Source organism: Mustelus asterias, chromosome 25 (genome assembly GCF_964213995.1).
Source record: "Mustelus asterias chromosome 25, sMusAst1.hap1.1, whole genome shotgun sequence".
In the NCBI taxonomy this organism is placed as follows: Eukaryota; Metazoa; Chordata; class Chondrichthyes; order Carcharhiniformes; family Triakidae; genus Mustelus; species Mustelus asterias.
Genome location: NC_135825.1, coordinates 46,536,701 through 46,558,534, shown reverse-complemented (window position 1 = coordinate 46,558,534; position 21,834 = coordinate 46,536,701). Strand labels below are relative to the sequence as shown.

Genomic DNA, 21,834 nt, shown 5'->3' with positions numbered 1-21,834 from the left:
GACCTCTTGTTTAAAGAAAATGAAATGCATAAAATGACATCTGTCTTCACCTGACACTTCTGTTCTGGGGACGACGACAGTGGATTCCTTTTTTCTACACGAGGGCTGAGTAGTAAGTGGCCAAATAATTGAAAATTGCAAAACAGCAATACTTAAAAATCGCGGAAAAACAAACAGGGCCAGAAATAATTTGTCTACTATAGAATGTACAGAAGTCTTGGAAAATATTTACCAGGACATCACAAACAGCCCACTGAGAAAAAACAGTGTAGGATGATTAGAGACAGGTACATGTGGTGTCCTTACTGAAGGAGGCATCCATTCAAGTCCTGGAAACTGTTGATCACAGCTACATGGATACAGCCAAGTGATTGCAAAGATCCCACACTAGCTAAATGAGCAGGCACTTGGCTCATTGCGTGACTTGTGTTTTCATACTTCCCAAAACGAACAGATTAGTTATTCCTCCATAGGATACAACTACATTGCTTACATTTCTTTCTTTAATAGTAAATTCCACATCATCGCCTGGCTGCAAGGTCTCCAGGTTTCCCTTGAATTCACTATAGTGGAAGAAGATCTCTTTCACAAGGTCACCTCTTTCAATGAATCCAAAAGCTTCCTTTAAAGATCAATAAAGAATTAGCATTAACACAGTACCTTGAGATGTATATCTACACCCACATATAGTAATCTAATGCTTGGGCCTTAAATTACAAGTTTGTACAAGGTGCCATTTTTCTAACCAAGTAGCTCAGTTTAGATTTTAAATCAACTGTAACAAAGTATGCAATCTCCCTTTCCGTACTAACTGCATACCAGCACTGACATAGCTAATTTTTCATTTCATAAAAAGATCTGACTTAATTCAATATATAAAGCATCTAATTCAGAAAATTGGTTTGTGAAATCTGATGCGTACAAACCTATTCTGCTGGTTCCTTTGAAAAGAGAAATATGCTGATGTACCAAAGTCCAGGACACTGAAATTAGGCTGTCAGAAATTCGGTGACAATTCTAATAATATAGTCTAGGCCAAGATCAGGAACCTGAATCATTAGTGCTTATGCTAAAGCTACACTACTCAAATCTACGAACATTTATAACACTACCTCAATACAGTCCACTAGATTCTTCTCAAAATAGAACGGCAGATAAATTGACAAGCCGGTAACTTAATTAAGGACACGTTTTTGCAGATTCTGATCATTACAGATCACAGTCCTTACATTTTTATTTTGAAATAAGCAATCAACTCAGGTTCCTCCACTATTTTGCCCCATGCAATTGTCAACCAAATATGACCAAACCCCAAAATAAGCAAAACACTGCAGATACTGGATTCAGAAACAAGAACAGAAAATGCTGGAAGAACTCAGCAGGTTTGGCAGCATCTGTACAGAGAGAAAACAGAGTTAACGTTTCTAGTTCATTTGACTCTTCAGAATTAAAGAGGGGGAGAAACATGTTAGATATTAGAGACAGACTGCAACAAGATAAAGCAACTTCAAGCACAAAAGATAGCCTGATATGGGAGGGAGGATTATTGCATTGAGCAATATATGTATTTAAAAAAGGGTGTAAGATGGAGGATAACAGTCACGGTCTGAAGTTGCTGAACTCAATGTTGAGTTCCAAGTACTGTAGTGTGCCTAATCAGAACCTGTGATGCTGCTCCTTCAGCTTGCATTGGACTTTGGGCATTGCAGCAGGCCAAGTACAGATATGTGGGCATGAGTAAGGTGCTGAGTTAAAATGGCAAGCAACAGGAAGAGTAGAGTCATGCTTAAGAACTGGGCGAAGGTCTTTTGAAAAGCAGCACCCAATCTGCGTTCAGTCTCCCTAAGGTAGAAGAGACCACACTGGGAGCAGCAAAACAACCAAATTGAAGTGAAATGCTGTTTAACCCGAGTGTTTTGGGGCCCTATATGGAGAGGAGATAAAGGGGCCATGCGTTGCACCTTCTGTGACTGCAAGGGAAGGTACTGCAGGAAAGGAAAGGGGAGTTGGCCATGATGGAAAAGCGGACCAGGATGTCAGAGGAAGTAGCCCTATGGAATTGAAGAATTACTGCTTTTCTTCAGGATTTCCATCTGTCTATTTCACCATGTTTCCCTTCATTGCTTTCAATTTCCATCTTGGTGTTTGACAAGGTGTTTGCCAAAAGTTGCTTCCACAGCCACATTTCCTCTCTTAGCAACTGTCTGTCTCCAACTCACCCCACATGAATTCCAATTTAAGTTCCACCCATCGTGTTTTGAATCCACCCAAGGCTACAGCTATCTCCGGGATGTATAATGCACCTCAGGCTGCTGTTCTCACTGTATTCTGATATCCACATTCAGTGACATGTGCCGCCATACGTACACACCAGCAGCACCAGCTTGTTCTCTCAAGGCTGTCCTTGTCCCCAGTTCCATTTTATTCTTCGTCTCATTTAACACCTTAAGCTTTTTCTCCTTTTCAGGTGTTAAGTAAGCTCTAACAAATTAGACCAGTGCTCATCCAGGACCCTCCACACCTGCCCCATTACCTCTTCACCATTCCAGTCCCCAAACACTCCTTTCAGGCCAAGCAGCTTTTCACTTACACTTCTTCAATTTGGTCTCTTGTATTCACTGCTCCCTTTGGGGCTTCCTCTACATTGAGGAAATTAAATGCAGCTGAGTGACCACCCTGAGGAACATCTTTGCTTGGTCTGTAAGCATGACCCCAACCTTCCTGTTGCTTGTCATTTTGGCTCAGCACCTTGCTCTTGTGCCCACATATCCATCTTTGGCCTGCTGCAGTGAAGCCTCATGCAAGCTAAAGGAGCAGCATCTCATCTTCTGATTAATCATGTTTTGGTCCTTGGGGCTCAACAACTTTAGACTGTGATCTTATTCCTCCATCTTAAACCCATAAACCCCCACACACCTTAAATATCCCATACATTTAAGTACATCTAGCTACAGTTTAATATCCAAACACATTTCTCCCGCTCTAGTTCTGAAGAGCCAAACAGACTTGAAGCATTAACCCTGTTTTTCCTCCCTACAGATGCTGCCAGACCTGCTGAGTTCTTCCAGCATTCTCTGTTCCATGGCCAAACTCTGTTGTTTTCATTTAAATGGGGATTTGCCAACTTTCCAAATATAAACCATCTCCACCTCACTAAAGATGATGAATAGCCCAGAACACATACCTTCATGGCACAAACTACACCTTGACACCGACCCGGTTTCTTCTTCACCAGTACAATGTTGTGAGCATTTACAGCACCAGTACTAAGAAACAAAAGCATTTGTAGTTAATGCAAATCTGTCCCAGCAATCTTCACAATTAAGCTAAATATCAGTTCATAAGCACAAAAACACCAATAGACAAAGTTAAATATTTTCAAAAGTATAAACAGGCTTTTCACAATTACCCTAAAGGCACCGACTCCAGCTAGAATAATGTAAAGGATTACACGGAGATTTAATGCTGCCTTCCCAATTCTTTGAATGCTGTTCAACCTTCACACACAATAGTCCATCATCCAAAAAAGGATGAAACACAATAGGTCACCAGCCATTCAAATTTACACTATTGCACCATGCGTATTCACCATCTCTAGGGCATAGACAATGTTCCTTTTGGGAATAACATTTCACCTTTTTAAAAGGAGGAATATTAGATAGAATAGGTCAATACAAAGAAGCTGCATCTACAAAAAGTTCCATGCCAGATGGGAAACACAACAGGTGAAGATTGAGCTTTTGTACAATAATCAGGAATACTATACTTATACAGTAAGATTCGAGAAAGTTAATGCAGCAAGATAATTAGAATTCTAGTAGTTTGGTATATGGTACTTTAGAAAACTAAATCTAAAGTTTGCGCTTAATGTTGTGACCGTTTTTTTTGGTCAGGAAATTGTTGCCACACTCCTTTCTGAAAAGATCCAGTATTCTTTCATTGATACTGTATTTGTATTTCAGCTAACTGAAACCAAAGGTATTGCCAGCCTGAGCAGTTTCATTTGATGAGCAACTCCTTTGCAAGATTGCCTTATTGCATTAAATAGACCACAAACTATATTTCATTTGTTAATTGGTCAGGAACCACCAAGGATCTTTGGAGTGTGCTCTGTCTTGCAAATCATTGCTGTTTTGCAAACAATAGCAAGGTAAACAATGTTTAAGAAATTAATTGTTGCTGTAGTGTGCCTAATCAGAACATGTGATGCTGCTCCTTCAGCTTGTATTGTTATTTTGGATTAGCACTGCAAGCAGCTATTGGCTCAAATATCTAGAGGGAGTGGCATAGTGTTGTCACTGGTAATCCGGAAACCTAGGCTATTGTTTTGGGGACCCGGGTTCAAATCCCACCACAGCAGATGGTTTTCAAAATAAATTTCAAATTGCAGTCTACATTTTATACTGGAAACCACAGGTTCTGGTAATGTAAACCCTTTAATGACAGCACTGATGGACATAAGTTAGTGAAAAATCATTTTGTTGCAAGTGGGAGGGGACCATTTGGACGGAATGATTTTAATTATTAGGTATAAAAGATGGTTGTGCATTTTGGGACTGTTACTTTAAGATAAAAATGAAGGGGGTCATATGCCTAGTCCTGCAGTCTCCCTATAGCAAGCCTAGATAGTTTGATTTTGAAATTAAAAAGGGCACAGGTTATTTCACTGGGAACAAGGGGAGAGAGTGGCATAGTGGTATTGTCACTGGTAATCCAGAAACCTAGGCTATTGTTTTGGGGACCCGGGTTCAAATCCCAGCACAGCAAATGGTGGAATTTGAATTCAATAAAAATCTGGAATTAAAAATCTAACGACCATGAAACCGTTGTCAATTGTCATAAAAACCTATTTGGTTCACTCATGTCCTTCAGGGAAGGAAATCTGCTGTCCTTACTCAGTCTGACCTACGTAAGTCCAGACCCACAGCAATGCGGTTGTCTCAAATGCCCCTCTGAACTGGGTTAAGGATGGACAATAAATGCCGGCCCAGCCAGCAATGTCCACACCCTGTGAGCGAATAAAAAGGTGCACTTTTGAGACAATGGCAGAAGCCTGTGAGACCCCAGTAAAGGACAGTTGTCAGCAGCTGTACCTTAAACTGTCCATTTACTTCAAGATAAAAAGAGTTGGGGTATCAATAGACAATTCAGCATTTCTACCTGTATGAGGCCCTTGTGATTTACATTGCCATGGAGATGGGCTCTGAAGGAAGGGATTCAAAGATATCCATGAAAACTCAGCCAAGGTTAGTCTGAGCACACAGACTTTGTGGTTCACTACACAGGAATGGAGGTGTGCATGCTGATTGCAAAGATCAAATTTGTGAGGAGTTAGAATGAGGCTAAAAGATTTGCTTCGCTTCTGCTAGAATCATTTTGGACTGGTTCAGGAAAAATTGGCGGTCTACTTAAAAGGACAGTTCTGTTGTGCTGAAAGTAAAAGGGGAAGTTCAGTTCTATGATAGTGTTTAATCAGTAGAGTATTTTTATCTTGTGTTACAGTTAAAACATAAATTTTGTTGCTTTATCCATCAGTTATTAACTGGCAACTCAAATTTATTTTAAAAAGTGATCGGTCTCTACCAAGATCATAAATTGGGGACTTGTCTGGTATTTTGAATCCACAGGCTGAGATAAGTATATTGGTTTTAGCCAGAGTTTAAACAAACAAGATTTCAGTGGCTTTTGCTGTGTTGGTTATGTTGATTGCTGAAACATTCCTTGAAAGAGGTCTGTCCTGGGAGTGCAACAGTTATTTGAAATAGCAGCAGAGAAGTTAGAAAGACTTTAATGTGTGTAAAAGTCAGAAACAGTTGAAATATTGGCTCAACACTTGAATCTTGAGGAAAAAAAAGTTAATCTATATTTTAGAAAATGCTTGAAACCGCTAGGGTTCAGTTTCAAATGTAGCCAACGGAATTAGAAAAAGAAATTGAATTCAGAAAAGAAAGAAGTGAAAAATGGAAAAGAGATGGGAAGAGAAATGCAAAAACTTGAATCAGAATTTCAAAGAATTAAAGAAAAGGAAAATGCAGAATTTTGGCTGCGGTGGAGGAGTCAGGAACATTTGAATTAGATAAAGGCTTTGAATAGGAAATAGAAGATGGTTGTTACAATTGATCAGATTTAACACTTAGGAGCATTTGTCCAAGACCAAAGTCCAGTTGCTATAAAGTTATGGCAGCCAAGAGAAATTTGGTCGATCCTATTACAAAGTGTTTGGTAGGAAAATCATTAGAGTCTTATTCAACCCTTTAAGATGAATACTCTGCAGACAATTAAGATATTTAAGGCTGCTATGTTTAATACATACGAGTTAGCTATGAAGCTTAGACAAAAATGTGGAAATCAGACCCGAGATGATCAGATTTGCAGAACTTGGAGAAAAAGTGGCATTTGATCAATGATATAGGATAATGAAGCTTGATCAAGATTTTAAAAACCTTTAATGGATGAATTTAAAAATAGTATTCCTTTAAGATCCAGGTCTCACCCAGAGGACTCGAAGGGAAGCAGCAGTTTTGGCTGATTATAAATGATCCCACAAACACATAGGTGGCAACAAACTCAGTCAGAAATTGGAGGGCCAAGTGATAGTGAACAGAACACTAAGAGGGGTATGGTAGGACTATAAAAGCCATGTAGTAAAAGAGACAGTATGGAAGAGAAGTATGATTCAAAGGAACCAGCATGTTATTTTTGCCATAAGACAGGACAGGTGAAGGCAGATTGTTGAAAGCTAAGCTGGTAACTTTTGTGGGAGTATCTTGTATTCCTCACAAAAGTTTTGTTCACTGGTACATAATTTATGACAAACTAATACTATCTAATCCACTTACAGGCGATTGGAAATCAGAACAAAGATGATGGAAATTGAGGGTGAAGTGACTATATTTTTGACTAATAAGGGAGTCAAGAAGTTATTTACTTTCTGAAAAATGGTGTCAGTTCAAAGCTTGATGGTAGCAAAGGATATGACTGTCTCTCCAAAATTCACTAAATAAATATAGAGAGATTGGCTATTAATAGAAATGGTTTACCTGTTCCATGGTGTAGAATGAATTTGAGCGAGGTACTTGGTCCCTTATAAATATCATCTATTCAGAATACTAATAGTTTCTAAGGGGCTTGGAACTTGAATTGTTCTGCTATGAAGCAACATGGTATAATCGCAAAAAAACATACCCCAGATTGAATAAGGTGGCTATACATACTGTTTGTTTGTTTCCATGGAGAAAGAAACTTTATCTCCTGTTTCAAGTTGGACATTTCCATCAACATCTTCAGGTGTGTATGTCAGATAAAATACTTCCTAAACCACCAAAAAAGAGTTAACTTTTAAATATAGTTCACATTCCTTAGTACATGTACAGTAAAATATTCAGATGATCTTTTCTGGGTTTGCAGTAATGTACTACTAGCTTCCTGCTAAAAAGCACAGATGAAAACACAAATGCCAACTTTCTAAAAGGTGATTTGTATGCTTTTAGGGCTATCCAACCAGTTGTAATAAATATAACACTGTCATAACTGAAGACACTGACATACAGCCTGTTATTCAGATGAACCTAATAAGCAGCTAAATAGTATTGAATCTTTGCTAGTCTTGCAATACTAAATTAGCAGATAGATAGCAGTACATATACAGGTCTGAAAAATCTGAAACTTCACAACATGCAGGTAAAGAAGTTTCTCTACCATATACAATTTTAAAATGGATAACAATGTTAAAACAGCAACATGAAAATAAGAATCACTGGTGCACAAGACCTGCTGTATTTACTATACATTTCAACTATCTGGCCCACCAAATGTTTTTGAATTTTTAAAAGACTCCCAATTTTTTTGTTCATGATTTCAGCGCAAAACAGTCTGACCTCTCTCTAACCAGTCAGTAGGAACAATGCACACATTCGATTCAAATGAACTTTTCCCAATAAAATCTATTTTCCCTTTGTCATTTTCCCTTGGCAATGGTTCAGATTTGGAACACTGTGCAATGGGGATTTCAAACTATCAAAGCATTTTACCACCCACACCCCACCAGCTACCTTTTTCGCCAATTACATTTAAAATCTAATAGGTTTGTACTTGGCTGATGGTGGCAACTATATCGTCAATCTTAAATGCAAGTACTATCAGCTGATAACATTGAGTGAGAAAAGTAAGTGGATAAATTTTAGTAGTTGTCCAGGGCATTTGGGATAATAACCAGAACCAATTTCCAAAATCGGAGGTCAATTACAGCATTAGGGAGAGTCAACATGGCTTTGTGCGTGGTAGGTCATGTTTGACCAATCTATTAGAGTTTTTCGAGGAGGTTACCAGGAAAGTGGATGAAGGGAAGGCGGTGGATGTTGTCTACCTGGATTTCAGCAAGGCCTTTGACAAGGTCCCTCATGGGAGGTTAGTTAGGAAGGTTCAGTCGCTAGGTATACATGGGGAGGTAGTAAATTGGATAAGACACTGGCTCAATGGAAGAAGCCAGAGAGTGGTTGTGGAGGATTGCTTCTCTGAGTGGAGGCCTGTGACTAGTGGTGTGCCGCAGGGATCGGTGTTGGGTCCATTGTTGTTTGTCATCTATATCAATGATCTGGGTGATAATGTGGTAAATTGGATCAGCAAGTTTGCTGATGATACAAAGATTGGAGGTGTAGTGGACAGTGAGGAAGGTTTTCAAAGCTTGCAGAGGGATTTGGACCAACTAGAAAAATGGGCTGAAAAATGGCAAATGGAATTTAACGCAGACAAGTGTGAGATATTGCACTTTGGAAGGACAAACCAAAGAAGAACGTACAGGGTAAATGGTAGGACTCTGAAGAGTGCAGTTGAACAGAGGGATCTGGGAATACAGGTTCAGAGTTCCCTAAAAGTGACGTCACAGGTGGATAGGGTCGTAAAGAGTGCCTTTGGTACATTGGCCTTTATAAATCGGAGTATCGAGTATAAAAGTTGGAGTGTTATGGTAAGGTTATATAAGGCATTGGTGAGGCCGAATTTGGAGTATTGTGTACAGTTTCGGTCACCTAGTTACAGGAAGGGTGTAAATAAGATTGAAAGAGTGCAGAGAAGGTTCACAAGGATGTTGCCGGGACTTGAGAAGCTGAGTTAGAGAGAGAGATTGAATAGGTTGGGACTTTATTCCCTGGAGCGTAGAAGATTGAGGGGAGATTTGATAGAGGTGTATAAGATTTTGATGGGTATAGATAGAGTGAATGCAAGCAGGCTTTTTCCGCTGAGGCAAGGGGAGAAAAAAACCAGAGGGCATGGGTTAAGGGTGAAAGGAGAAAAGTTTAAAGGGAATATTAGGGGGGGCTTCTTCACGCAGAGAGTGGTGGGAGTGTGGAATGAGCTGCCGGATAAAGTGGTAAATGCGGGGTCACTTTTAACATTTAAGAAAAACTTGGACGGGTTCATGGATGAGAGGGGTGTGGAGGGATATGGTCCAAGGGCAGGTCAGTGGGACTAGGCATAAAATGGTTCGGCACAGACAAGAAGGGCCAAAAGGCCTGTTTCTGAGCTGTAATTTTCTATGGTTCTATTAGGACTGCTGTCCAGTTGAGATCAGTTAATTTAGCACTGGTCTCAGATCAAACATTACACTTCTCTTGTCTGTAGAGATCAGCCATTGAATTGATGAACAGGTATTGGGAATGCTTACAATGCTGGTCCATGGTCAGTCTTTTAAAATATATTAATGCAGACAGTGGCAATCATTTCTTTCAAGTGGAACAAGAGCATCTCTAATTGTTCTTCCCAATCATGCCCATCAAAACAAGTGCTATACATACCATCTGATTAAGCAGTCAACCTGCTTGAATGCCACTCATTAACTTGCGACTGGCACCTTTTTAAAAAAAAATATATAGATACCCTCACCACTTTTTGTCCATCAAAGCAGCACAGCAGAGATCAGGAAATTATATAAAGATTAAGAGGGGTAAGAAGGAAGAGCAAACATGTATAGGCCAATTGCAAAGGTTGTATCAATGTAAACTATCTGAATTGCACTACGTAGGAAGTCACCCAAATGCTATTCAGGCAGTAGATTACTTCACATCTTAAATTGAGACACAAAGTGAACAAACTCCCAGAAGGTCCATGTAAGTAAATATATTTCAAACTTTAATAAACGGGGGTAGAAAACTTTAGCAGAATTTGGATCCAAATGCAGGATTCATATTTTCCCCAGTCACAGCACCAGAGCCAGCTGAACACCAGCAGGTACTAATTGGCCTCAGATACAACAGAGGTTTGATGAGGGTACATGGGTTGGATGATTAGTTAGATGTGACTAGTGCAGTTGACAGAGGGGAACCGGTGGATGCGGTGTTTTTGGATTTCCAAAAGGCGTTTGATAAAGGTGCCTAACAAAAGGTTGCTGAAGAAGATTGGGTCACACGGAGTTGGGGGTAGGGTGTTAGCGTGGATTGGGGATTGGCTATCCGACAGGAAGCAGAGAGTCGGAATAAATGGGTGCTTTTCTGGTTGGCGGATGATAACTAGTGGCGTGCCGCAGGGATCGGTACTGGGGCCTCAACTATTTACCATTTATATAGATGATCTGGAGGAGGGGACCGAGTGTAGGGTAACAAAGTTTGCAGACGACACAAAGATAAGTGGAAAAGTGAATATTGTGGAAGGCGTAGAAGGTCTGCAGAGAGATTTGGACAGGCTGAGTGAGTGGGCAAGGATCTGGCAGATGAAGTATAACATTAACAAATGCGAGGTTATTCACTTTGGAGGAAATAATAGCAAATTGGATTATCCAAATGGAAAAAAATTACAACATGCTACTGTGCAAAGGGACCTGGAGGTCCTTGTGCATGAGATGCAAAAACCCAGTCTGCAGGTGCAACAGGTGATCAAGAAGGCAAATGGGATGTTGGCCTATATCGCAAGGGGGATAGAATATAAAAGCAGAGATGTCTTGCTACATCTGTACAGGGCATTGGTGAGGCCGCAGCTGGAATACTGTGTGCAGTATTGGTCCCCTTATTTGCGGAAGGATATATTGGCCTTGGAGGGAGTGCAGAGAAGGTTCACCAGGTTGATACCAGAGATGAGGGGTGTTGATTATGAGGAGAGACTGAGCAGATTGGGTTTGTACTCGTTGGAATTTAGAAGGCTGACGGGGGATCTTATAGAGACCTATAAGATAATGAAGGGGCTGGATAGGGTAGAGGTGGAGAGATTCTTTCCACTTAGAAAGGAAACTAGAACTCGAGGGCACAGCCTCAAAATAAAGGGGGGTCGGTTTAGGACAGAGTTGAGGAGGAACTTCTTCTCTCAGAGGGTAGTGAATCTCTGGAATTCTCTGCCCACTGAAGTGGTGGAGGCTACCTTATTGAATAGGTTTAAATCACGGATAGATGGATTCCTGATCGGTAAGGGAATTAGGGGTTATAGGGATCAGGCGGGTAAGTGGAACTGATCCACTTCAGATCAGCCATGATCTTATTGAATGGCTGGGCAGGCTTGAGGGGCTAGATGGCCTACTCCTGCTCCTATTTCTTATGTTCTTATGACATTGTTCCATATTTAACTATCCAGTTTATCTAAATTCTTGCATGTTGGTAGCGGAGACATAAACGTTAGCTGTTCAGGAATAGCCACATGCTCAATGTTACAGATGTGCAAAGTTAGAAAATTCCTCAGATCAGTCTCCCATACACACTTGGGTTTAGCTCTGAACATGCCAATTAAATGTTTTGCATTCTTCTGCAGATAACCACTTCCCTTAAATAACATGTTTTAATGGCCACCCAGTATTGGGAGGAATAAATGTTAATTTAGTTAAGAGGAGATGGGCAAAATGGTGTACAGGAGACACTGTAGCAAAACAGAATTACCGTGTAACATTTCCTATGCAGTAACATTCGCACCACAGGGCCAGGCAATGACCATCTCCAACAAGAGAGAATTGAACCATTACCCCATGGCATTCATATTGCTGAACCCCCAATCATCCTGGGTCAACACTTACCAGAAACTGAACTGGACTAGCCATAAAAATGCTGTGGCTACAAGAACAGATCAAGAGGCTAGGAATCCTGCAGAGTGGAACTCACCTTCTGACTCCCTGAAGCTATCCAGCATCTACATGGTATCTCTTTTAGGAGCACGATACAAATCAAGTGTCACCATTTGCTTAGATGAGTGCAACTCCAACATTCATGAAGTTTGACACCATCTAGGACAAAGCTGCCCACTTGATTGGTACCCTATCCACAACATTCTCTCTCTCCACCACCAATGCAGTGGCAACACTGCACATCATCTACAGGATGCACTGCAGGAGCTCACCAAGTCTTCTTAGATAGCACCTTCCAAACCCACAAGCACTACTATCCAAAAAAGACAAGGACAGCATACACATGGAAGTTCTCCTCCAAGTCACTCACCATTCTGACTTGGAAATATATCGTCACTGCTTCACTGGCACTGGGTCAAAATCCTGGAACTCCCTCCCCACAGCACTGAGTATACCTACATCACATGGACTGCAGCAGTTCAAGACAACAGCTCACCACCACCTTCTCAAGGGCAATTAGGGATGGACATTAAATGCTGGCCAAGCCAACGACACCCAGATCCCATGAATGAATAAAAAACAGAGCTGGAGTTTTCCAAAGCAATACCCAGATAAGAAAAACCATAAAAACAGCCCAGTAGCTCAGAGTACTGGCAGAGCACAACTCCCCATAATAATAAGAGTACAGATACAGAACCAAATGAAAATATTCAAAGGACAGATACACTTGCACACTATTCCGAGTGATCATTTAACTTGCATAAAATGTAAGGGATGTCTGGGAACAGGTCACCTGGGAAAAGAAATGGCAGAAGAAATTGAGACAGAAGATTGATGCCATCAGCTGGGATTCCTCATCCCCCATAGCATGTCCTGCCAACCCAAGTAGAGCTCCTTAGCCTGTGGGCGATTGGAGTAGCTCCAAAAGTTGAGATACAGTACAGCGCTATGGGAAGACTAGAATACAACACTCAAAACTAAGGGGCACTCAATCTACAGATCAAATAAGGTAAGGCAATGAAATTATATAAGCAGTTAAAAAAGGTCCAGTTTAGAGTACATAGTTAGATGAAAGTTAATCTGCATCCATTTCTGCGCCCCCGCCCCCCCGCGAATTCTTCCAGGAAAGTTGAATAAAGTAGAGCCTCTAAAAGAGCAAGATTGGTTGAGCAGAACTTGAGGTAAAGGAACCCGAGGTAAAGACTCAAGATCTTGCATAGTCTACAAGACCATAAAACTGCAATCTGTTCGCAGAAATAATACAGCCATAAAGGACAGCTTTCTAGAAGCATTTCAATGCTATAAACTGGGCACTTGGAAGCTTGGAAGGAACTTTTCAAATTGCACAACAGAAAAACAATTTAAGCCAAGGGGTACAGCTAAGATTCTCACTGTCCTTCCAGACCTCTTTTCAACAGCTGTTTTCTTGCAAAATAAACCTCAAGAGCCTCTTCAATGTTGTTACAAAGATCTAATTGTCAAGCCCTATTGAACCAATAGGTTTCAAGGCGACACTTGCCTAAACAGAATTAAATTAATCCATCAAAAAAAGATAAATGTTTCAACTAATGTTATCCATTTTGAAACAAAAAAATTGTACTCTGTCTTAATTTTATAAAGTTTGGGATGCTCGGACTTTTGGAATTTGGAGAAATTCAGAAATAATTAGGGAAGACAGTAGTAGTAATACTGAATTAACTGGCATCACAGACTACACAATTTCTACTCCTAATGGTCACTACAATAACATGGAAGCTCCATTATACACTGTTTCTCTACTCAAATCTCTACCAGAGTGATGTGGGAGTCAGAGACCAGGAACTTCTCCACAGGAGACAAAAACAAATGTCAGATACTGTCACATACACCATCCCAGCCAGTCCCAAACAGGAGCAGTTCACCCACCGATTGTTGGAGGATATGCAGGATCTAAGCCTAGGGCTAGGACAAGAATACATGCTCTAAGTATCTCCGTGAATAGAGTACAGTAAAACATTAGCTGTGCACCATCTTTTTGTCAGAGCATAAATTCAGTTTCTCTACCTCCCTCCTCCAAATTTTTCAAGAGATATGCCAACAGCACACAAACGACTACCAAATTAATATCTTACCACTCAAATCAACTGCATGGCATCATCATAACACTGCCAGGAAACAGAGCAGAACTGAATGCTCCCTAGAGGCATACTTGGGGGTGGTGGTGGTGGCGAAATGGGAGCAGGAGGATGTGAGTGGGTACTCCACACTTCTCTCTCTCTCTTTCTCTCCCCACCCCTCATGGATTGCCTTCCCTTCCAGATGCCAATTAATGCCCACCTAACCAGCTGCAGGCAAAATGGGGAGACCAACAAGCAAACCGTATTGTGGGGGGGTAGGATGGGGGCATGCTTTCTGCCAACCTCCCTTCCCCACACCTTCCCTAAAAGCTGGTGACTGCATCCCATGATCCCAAGCACACCCTCACTTGCCTGTGGCCTGAGTGCTTCTGCAATCCTAGGCCTCGCCCTGGGTCCTTCACCAGCAGCTGACACCGCTCCAGAAGTGCTAGCTTCTGATTCCAGACAGGCGGGATTGCTGCTGCAGAGTTCAGAAATCCAGGGAAGGTCTGATGTTGGCCAGTTAATTTTATCATGCCTTCTCCAATTAGATAACATAAGACTGCCGCTACTTCTCCAACCAGCAGGCAACACCCGTCGCCATGATTAAATTCTGCCCCCAGTTTCTTCACCAAATCCTTCCACAGCAAGAGAATTGAATGCATAATTTTTGTTGTGAAATGACGGGTGCAAATGCATGCCAATCTTCAGTGCCACACAATGGCATTCCAACACACTGCAACCATATAAAATATTCTATGATCTCCATGAAAATTTAGACCCTAATCCCTCAGACACTATGTTCAAATTAACTGCAAAGCATACATTTGATAAATGTCTCATAAGGCTGACCACAAACACAGGAGAGCAAGAGTAACTGCCGCAAACTCTATTTATTACCATTCGAGCATGCTTAAACATTATTCTCAATCAAATACATGCTGCATGGAAACAATTGATGCAGCCAGAGACTGAAAGCAGTTGTTTACAAACAACTAGCAGAGTTAATAAACACCTACTTGCTATATAGCGGAGGTGGGTCCCCCCTCAGAACTAACACCTAACCAAAGAGGAGTACGTCGCCCTATCATCTGTAAAGAGGTACGATTTGCTCTTTAGCAACTTTTAGTGCGGAATCAAAGTAACTCTGACACACTAAAATCAGCAAGGTGTTCACTGTTAACTAAACTAACAAACCGAATAAAACATGATTCTAATGGAATGCTGTTCCAACAAATACACTTCCCACTCTAAAAATAGAATTTTAGACACTAAATTACAACTAGGTTTTGCATCTCCTGGGCCTTCTCTGTTGATTCTTCTTTGGTACCTTTGCTATCTAGATGAGCTGTGAGCTGTGGTAAGTGGCAGTTGCTCTCCCTCCTTGTCCCACTGCCCCCTTCCTTTTATACCTGTGATGACATATCAATATCCCCACAATAGGATTGGTCCTAGGTTGCCAAAACCATCAGCTTTAAATTTAATAGGTTCTTGGTATCCAAGTGCCTAATTCAAATCGATTGGCTAAATTCAAAAAAATTCAAAAGCCTGAAAGCTTGTGGCCTTGGTAACACTGCTGCTTGGTCTTTTGATACAAATGGTTTCATTTTGGGCACTCATGTATACTTGAATTTTTAAAACTTTCTAAGCACAGAAAAAGTACCATCTATTAAAGGGACCATGCAATGCTTCTTTCCTAGCATTTTACAATTTTAAAAACACTAATCTACAATTACTCAACTTTGCAATATTACTAAATATAGGTCATACCACTCATCACCACAACCAATTTGACAAGTCAGGGTCATAGTGTCTTTTATTTCTTCATGTGAGCAGGCGTCAGTAGCAAAGTCGCCACATTTCCCACCCCAGTCCCCATGACGACAACAGTAAAACCAGTCCAAGTGCATTCTGGAATCAAACAGGGGTCAAACTATTTCATGCTAAGCAATGTGCAATGAGGATTAATGAATGATCTCAAAGAATTATCTGGGGAAGTGTGATTATAACATGCAGAATTTCACATTTAAGTTCAGGGTGAGAAACTGAAACCTAGTGTATTAAACTTAAAGGCAATTACAAGGATATGGAGAGAGAACTGGACTAGCAAAATAGGTTACGGTAGAAAAGCAATGGCAAACATTGGTAATTCATAGCTCTAAAAAAGAAATTTCTCCATTGAGAATAAAAGACTCAATGAGAAGGATGTATAACCCTTGGCTAACTTTGGAAGTTAAGAATTGTATCAAATGAAAAGACCTACAGTGGCTGAAAGTTTTAGAAACCAAAGGATGACTTAAAATATTATAAGGGGGGAATTGGAATGAAAGGAAACAAGAAATACAAAAACATACAGGAAGACCTTCTACAAATATATAAGGGAGTGAGCAGCTAAGTAAATGTTAGTCTCAGAGACTGAGACTAAGGAATTAATGAAAAACAAGGAAATGGCAAAGATTTTGATCAAGTATTTGTATGTGTCTTTAAGACAGAAAACACAAAAAGCATTCCAGGAATAGAAGAAAAATCAAGAGGCACAAGAGAGAAAAATTAAAACAAAATCACAATCAGCTGCAGAAAAGTAATGGGAATAAAGGCTGACAAGTCCCCTGGACCCGATGGTCTCCATCCAAGGGCCTGAAAGGAAGTGGCTGCATTGGTTGTAATCTTCCAAAGTTTCTTACATTCTGGCAGATTTTAAAAGCACAAATATAACACCGCTCTAATCAAGAAAGTAGACAGAAAGCAGGAAACTCTGGGCCAGTTGGCCTAACATCTGTCATTGGAAAAAATGTTGAACGATACAAAATATAGGTAGGAAAGCAAATTGAGGAAAGGATACAAAGATTCTGCAAATGGATGCAGATAGATTGAGAGTGGAAAACAAAATGGCAGATGAAGTATAATGTGGGGAAAACAGGAGGTAGCCTGATTTGGGTGGAAAGATTTAAATGGCAAGAGACTGCAGAATGTTGCAAGAGGGAGAGATCTGGGTGTTCTCATACTCTAATCTCAATAACACAACATGCAGGTACAGCAAAGAAGGTAAATGGAGTACTCATCTTATTGGAAGGAGGAAGTATAAAAGTTGCTACAATTGTACAAGACATTGGTGGGACTACACAGGTGTACAGTTTTGGTCTCATTTAAGGATAGGGATGTATCTGCATTGGAGGCAGCTCCAATGCAGATTGGAAGGGGGGGGGGGGGGCAGGCAGTGGAGACCGAGTCACGGAGGGGGGGCCTCAACAAAGTGGAATTACTGAATGGCAGAGCAGGTCCAAATGGCCTACTCCTGCTTCTATGTTGTTATGAAGGTATTCCCCACAATGCTGTTAAGTAGGGAGTTCTAGGATTTTGACCCAGCAATGATGGCACAGTGATACATTTCCAAGACAGGAAGGTGTCTGTCTGAGATGGTCCCATGTGGCTGCTGACCTAGTCTTTCAAGGCAGTGGAGGTCACCTTTCGGGAGATGCTGTTGAAGGGGCACTGATGACTTGCTGCAGAGCATCTTATTGATAGTACACACTGCAGCTTCTATGCACCTCAGATTAAGTGAGTGAATACTTAAGGTGGTGGATGAAGTGCCAATCAAATGGGCTGCTTGACTCCAGATGGTATGAGCTTTGAATGTTGTTGGAGCTCAAGTGGAGAGTATAGATGGTGGACAGGTTTTGGGAAGTCAGGTGGTGAGTTACCTGCCACAGAATTCCCAGTTTCTGACCTGCCCTTGCAACCACAGTAGTTAAGTGACTTGCCCAGTTCAGTTTCTGGGCCAAGGTGAGGTCCAGGAAGTGAATTGTGAGGAATGCTGTTAAGTGCAATGGGGAAGTGGTTAGACTCTTGTTGCAGGTGGTCTGGTACTTTTGTGGCACAATTGTTGCTTGCCATTTATCAGACAAACCCTAAACGTGATTCATATTTTGCTGCAAGCATGAATGGCTTCTTATCCAAAGAGTTGCAAGTGGAACCCAATACTGAGCAATAATGGAACAGCACCATTTCTGACCATGTGGTGGAGGAAAGATCACAGATGAAGTAGCTAAGATAGTTGGGCCTGGCCACACTGGCCAGAGGAACTTCTGCAATGATATCCTTGGGCTAAGGTGATTCTTCTTGAACAAAAATCATCTTCCTTTGTGCTTGGTATAACTCCAACCAGAACTCCCAATTCTCATCGACTTCAATTTTACTATGCCAAACAGTTGAATAGTGCCTCAATGTCCAAAGCAGTCACGCCTGAAATTCAGATCCTTCGGCCATGTTTGGACACAGACTGTAATGAAGTCTGGAGCAATGCGACACTGAGGGAACTCAAAATTCGGCAGTGAGCAAGTTACTGTTGTTTAAGTGCCCCTTGATAGCATTGTCAACAAAACCTTCCAGTTTGCTAATAAAAGTAGGTTAATAGTGTGGCAATTGGCCAGACTGAATTTGTCCCGCTTTTTCTAAATGGGAAATACCTGGGCAATTTTCCATCTTGTCAAGTAGATGCCAGTGTTACAGCCATACTGGAAAAGCTTGGCCAGAGGCAAAGTTAGTTCCGGAGTACAAATGTTCAGCACTATGCCGTCAGGGGCCATAGCCTTCATTGTATCAGTGCACTCAGCAGTTGCTTGACATCACGTGGAATTAACTGAATTGGCTGAAGATCTGCTTCTGTGATGGGGACGTCAGAAGGAAGGAGAGATTAATCATCTTTGAGATTTCTGGCAAAAGATAGTTGCAAAAGCTTCAGCTTCATTTGCACATTCAAATGCTCCATCATCAAGGATAGGGATATTCATGAAGCCTCCTCCTGCTAGCTATTTAACTGTCTGCCGTACATGACCAAATGTGGCAGGACTGCGGAGCTTTGATCAGTGGGTTGTGGGGCAGCATAGCTCCATCAACAGCATTCTAGTTCTACTGTTTAACACATATATAGTCCTATGCTGTAGCTTCACCAGATTGCCACCTCTTTTTGGTGCACCAGGTACTGATCCCATAACGCCCCAATACAAGATACCTCAAATTCAGTGTTACAGTATGATTCAGGCAAGAAGCTGGTTCTGAACTCCAATACCAATGTGGAGATTAGATAAAGCATTCATGAATCCATGAAATGAGCAGACATTATAATCTGCTGCACAAACTCCATTGTTTGAATATTATGACAATCCTCAATGCCATCTCGATCATTTACAGAGTTAGGGAACTGGTCTGTAGCCTAGTCTGAATATAGTCTGTGCAACCTGTGCCCATCTGTTCTAAAGAGGTTAAGTTCTTAAAACTAATTGACTCCGCCTATCCCCCCACCACCACCACACATGTTCACACGCCCAATATAGTCCTCAATTTAAAAACAAATTCTGAGGATGTTAGCCAAACCAAATTTGTACCCTTAAATCATGTAAAAAGGTAGGTAACATTCGCACAACAGTCCATGGAATGCATAAATATATGCTGCTCCAATCACAATCCTTATGAAACTAATGAAATGCTCCTTTTGAAAAGAGGTTTCCATTTGTTTACCTTTCCTGAAACTAAGTGCTAAAGTATCAGCAAAGAAATTTGTGGTTAGAAATTTTAAATCTGTAAAAAAGAAACATCACATGGAGATTAAAATCAAAACGAACAAAGCCAAACACTACACTGGTGATATGTTTACAGGAGCAGCAACACAGATCTATGCAGGGCACACACATTTGGAAAAGGAATGGATTTAAAAAATTCCCTTAGGACTGCTACACTTTTCATGGTATGTGGAGGATAATGCATAAGCTAGCTAATTAATTATTCAAGGACACGTCACAGCATCCATGGAAAAACAGCAAATCTCTATTACAAGAGTTTCAATGCAGTCAATTTTACTCGTGTTGCAAAATGGTAACTAAATCCAATTGCCGAAGAGCCAATATTCTATTGCTGAAGTCCAACTAGTTGCCCATTTCTATCACGTGACTGATCAGGAAATTTAAGGGTCTAATATCAAACCCAGATGCACCAAATACATCCCTTACACATTTCAGGTAATAAGTATGGAGCCAACACAAGTGTTTCAGAAGCTTTTCCCCAACTGAATTAAGTTTCAGTAACATGGATAACATCACCAGCTTGTAGTTAGTCCTATCATTTACACATCTTGTCTAACTTGGAATCACAATGACCAATGTATCAAAACTCAAGAAGAGTAACCAGATGCGGAGCATTATTTTTTTTAAACCCGCCTACCCATTCACTCAAGATTCTGTACAAAATAATCAACAAAAGTAACATCCTGGTGAAAATCCTTCTTCTGGCAAGTAAACCAATTATTTATCGTGGGAAGTAACCACAATATAAAAGAAAATCCTGTGACGAGCATGTATAGAATTCAGTTTCAGGTTATGCAACTTGCATACTGCCGTCAGTTGAGACATTTTACAACTTGCTGCTGATATTTTTGTTCAAGCAAGTCACTGGACAACCTCTAGCTGAGATTAGTGTAAGCAAAACACTGATCTACAGCAGACACAACCTTTGAATCATGTATAAAAATAAGGCATCATTAAGACACTCTACAACAACCCAGGCTGCCTTTGTTCACAAGAGTCACTCAATCCATAGGATTAGAAGACAAATTAACATGCTCCAAGAAGTCAGGATTTGAAGTACACAGCATTAAGGTTTATAGAAGCCAACCATTCACTCCGAACAACTGGCAATCTTTTCAAGTAAACCATTTTGAACTGGTTTCCCACTGGAAGCCCTTCCAAATGAGTTGACAGCAAATTTGTCATCAGTCTTGCTCCTAAAAAAAAAATCAGACAGGATTTAAAGTGGAATTATCCTTGGCCACAGAAGGTTCACTCCTTGAAACCTTTTATGTAGCTTAAAAGGGAAAAAAAAGGAAAAGTTTTGCTACAGCCTTGTCTTGTGTATGTCTTTAGGAACAGTTTAGGCCAGAAAAAACTGCCCAATAACCCAAGGCAGAAGGCTTTTCAGCACAAAGAACGGAATACATGTCACTGAGATAATAGCATTGCATGCTGTTAGATCATGTGTCTTCTAAAGGCCAGGTGGCATCCAAGTGCATCTTCGGTATCCAGGAATGTCCATTTTGATTCTCGCTGTACTGCTTATGTTCAAAAACAAATACCTTTCCCTTAAATCAGAAAAGTGTGACATCTTGGAGTTTGATGGTGATAAGGCTCCATCTGCAGGTAAAGATGCTGGAATCAATGCTGGTGAGGCTTTGTAAGAATCTATTTTTTTCCCAGGGGCTGAAATAAGCATGTATATTAAAACTTCAAAAAGGTGGCAATCTTCCAAGTGTTTTAAAGAGCATGCACAACACACACTGAAGGAATGTAGCATAAAGCCACTGTTTCTGCAGTGGTAGAATCTAGTTGATAGCTCAAACTCACATTTGTACATTTCCATGCTTTTGTCAAACAAAACTAATTTTTGCTTCATTATGTACATTGTGAAACTTCAAATCTTTAAAAAAAAAAATCAAAGTTTAGAAAAAGCTAGACTACTTAAAGCTTATTCCACATGGGAACATTTTCAAACACTACCCAACTGACAAAGAGCCCCAAATTAGCATATAGCAAGTCTAAAAGTAAAAGGACTAAGGTTACTGGGGCATGGAATTTCAATTGGGTGTGGAGGCTACCCACAAAATAGGAGCCATCTAAATTAAAACAAACAATCTGGCTGATGAATGCATGCATGCCT

General features: G+C 40.7%; 1 protein-coding gene across 50 annotated transcripts in view; it reads right to left on the bottom strand.

Moving 5' to 3' along the window:
• csde1 (cold shock domain containing E1, RNA-binding) overlaps nucleotides 1-21,834 on the bottom strand; it is a 113,190-nt gene that overhangs the window by 48,051 nt on the left and 43,305 nt on the right. For all 50 annotated transcript variants that reach the window (XM_078242448.1, XM_078242435.1, XM_078242439.1 and 47 more), the window contains 3 exons: nucleotides 7,215-7,312; nucleotides 3,185-3,266; nucleotides 494-622 (listed from right to left, as the gene is read on the bottom strand). In XM_078242448.1, coding sequence (XP_078098574.1) covers nucleotides 494-622; nucleotides 3,185-3,266; nucleotides 7,215-7,312 — 309 coding nt within the window. The remainder of the gene's footprint in view (nucleotides 1-493; nucleotides 623-3,184; nucleotides 3,267-7,214; nucleotides 7,313-21,834) is intronic.